General features: G+C 47.5%; 1 protein-coding gene across 8 annotated transcripts in view; it reads right to left on the bottom strand.

Annotated features, from left to right (window-relative positions):
* The window catches only part of TCP11L2 (t-complex 11 like 2), a 58,972-nt gene that overhangs the window by 3,570 nt on the left and 53,575 nt on the right, over positions 1-1,827 (bottom strand). For all 8 annotated transcript variants that reach the window (XM_069081990.1, XM_069081994.1, XM_069081992.1 and 5 more), the window contains one exon: positions 1,344-1,513. In XM_069081990.1, coding sequence (XP_068938091.1) covers positions 1,344-1,513 — 170 coding nt within the window. The remainder of the gene's footprint in view (positions 1-1,343; positions 1,514-1,827) is intronic.

Raw genomic sequence — 1,827 nt, 5'->3', positions numbered from 1 at the left:
ACACACACACACACACACACACACACACACACACACACACACACACTCACACTCACACTCACACTCACACAAATACAATGATTTCTATCTTGATGAGAACATTGAATTTGACAGGTGATGTGTGTGTGACCTGCTGGAGAAGTCCATGTGGAGTCAGGATGAGATGGATTTCAATCCCACCTCCGTTATTAACTAGCTGTGTAACCCGTCTCAGAGCCTCAGTTTCCCCATCTGTAAACGAAAGGTCAGATCAGATGACCTCTCAATCCCATTGTTTTCTCATCCACACTCATGATCCTGGCTGGAAAGCATAAAAGGAAATTCCTGGGATCACAGGGCTTGAACTGGGAAGGCCCCAAGAGATCAAAGTACCACAATGAATGAATGGCAAAGACTGGCACTGAAACCAGTTCCTCACACTCTTGATCTGATGCTTGTGCCACTAACCCACATCCAATTAGTTAAACAAGCACCAACTAAGAGTAAGGAACTAAGGAGACAAAGGGGAAAAAAAAACACCAAAAAACCAGTCTCTGCCCTCAAGAAGCTGAAATTGTATACAATCAAACCATGCTTGGTAGCATTTATTAAGCACCTAACCTATGGCATACCAGGCACCAGAAATCCTGCCCTTGAAGAGATTACATCCCACAACCCACTTCTCTTGCCTTCAGTTCCCCTAAACCTGAATGCACAGGGACACAGGCTTAGAAGCTGTTCCTAGGAGACAAGCCTGGGGCTGCTCCAAGTCCACAGGCATCTAGCCAGACTTTTTTGGAACAAAGATCCAGCTTATGGGGCTGAATGGGAAATCCAAGATCACAGAGTAAGGTGGATATGGTTTTCTTTTGGAGCCCAAGGACCAGGATAAGAGAGTGATACGCATCCAAGATCCTGCAAATGGCCAAGGCAGGGAGTGCCCGCTCACTGGCAATGTCTCGTGGCTTCTTCAAGTGTCCCCAAAAGGGACAAAAAGACCATTTGGGGGAACCCTAAGGAACTGTGATTTCATCAGTAGAAGAGTGACCTCTATGGATACAGATCAACAAGTCTATGCCTTAATAATAATGGTAATCAGCAATAATGTAATGGTAGGGGTCCACACTTCAAGAAACTTCAAGTCATAACCTTCAATCAACCAAAGGCATTTAACTAGGTACAAATGACTTTAATCAATCTTGAAAATCATTGGTGGAGATGAAATGATACTACTCTGGAAGGATACTGGGAGTGGTGGAAGACACTCAGTCGTGCCTTGTGGGGGCAGTGGAGAAGGAAGCAAGCCAATGTGGGAGCCAAGCATTCAAATGGTTCCACCCAGATCCCCAAAAGCCCAGACTCACTGATCAGGGAGCAGATGGGGTTGCCCTCGGCGATGCTGGAGAGCTGACCTATGAGATTGGCCTGAATCTCAGGACTCAGTGTGGATAAGCCTCTCTCTGCCAGGGACTTGTTGACTTCCGCACAAGTCTGGAGGCCTATGGAATTCAAGGCCTCCTGGAGGTTAAAAGTCCTTTTTGGGGTTGGGGGGGAGGGAAGATAGCAAAGAGAATGGAAGGGGGAGGAAGAGAGGAGCCAAGGTAAATAGAGGGAGGGAGAGAGGGAAGGACAGAAGGAGAAAAGAGGGAAGAGAGGAGAGGTAGATGGAGAGAGGAAGAGGAGGAGAAGAAGAAGAGAGGAAGAGGAAGGAGGAGGAAGAGAAGGAGAAAGAAGGAGAAGAAAGAGGAAGACAAGGAGAGAGGAGGGAGAAGCAAAGGGGAATGAGAGTGGCAGAGAGGAAGAGAAGAAGGAAGGAGGAGGAGGGAGGAGAGAGGGGGAGCAGGAGGA

The sequence above is a fragment of the Petaurus breviceps genome, unplaced genomic scaffold, assembly GCF_028583685.1.
Source record: "Petaurus breviceps papuanus isolate PSGF00001 unplaced genomic scaffold, PetGlider_PUasm1.0 156, whole genome shotgun sequence".
Taxonomy (NCBI): domain Eukaryota; kingdom Metazoa; phylum Chordata; class Mammalia; order Diprotodontia; family Petauridae; genus Petaurus; species Petaurus breviceps.
The sequence above is the reverse complement of the archived record's forward strand: the minus strand, read 5'-3'. Positions and strand labels throughout refer to the sequence as shown.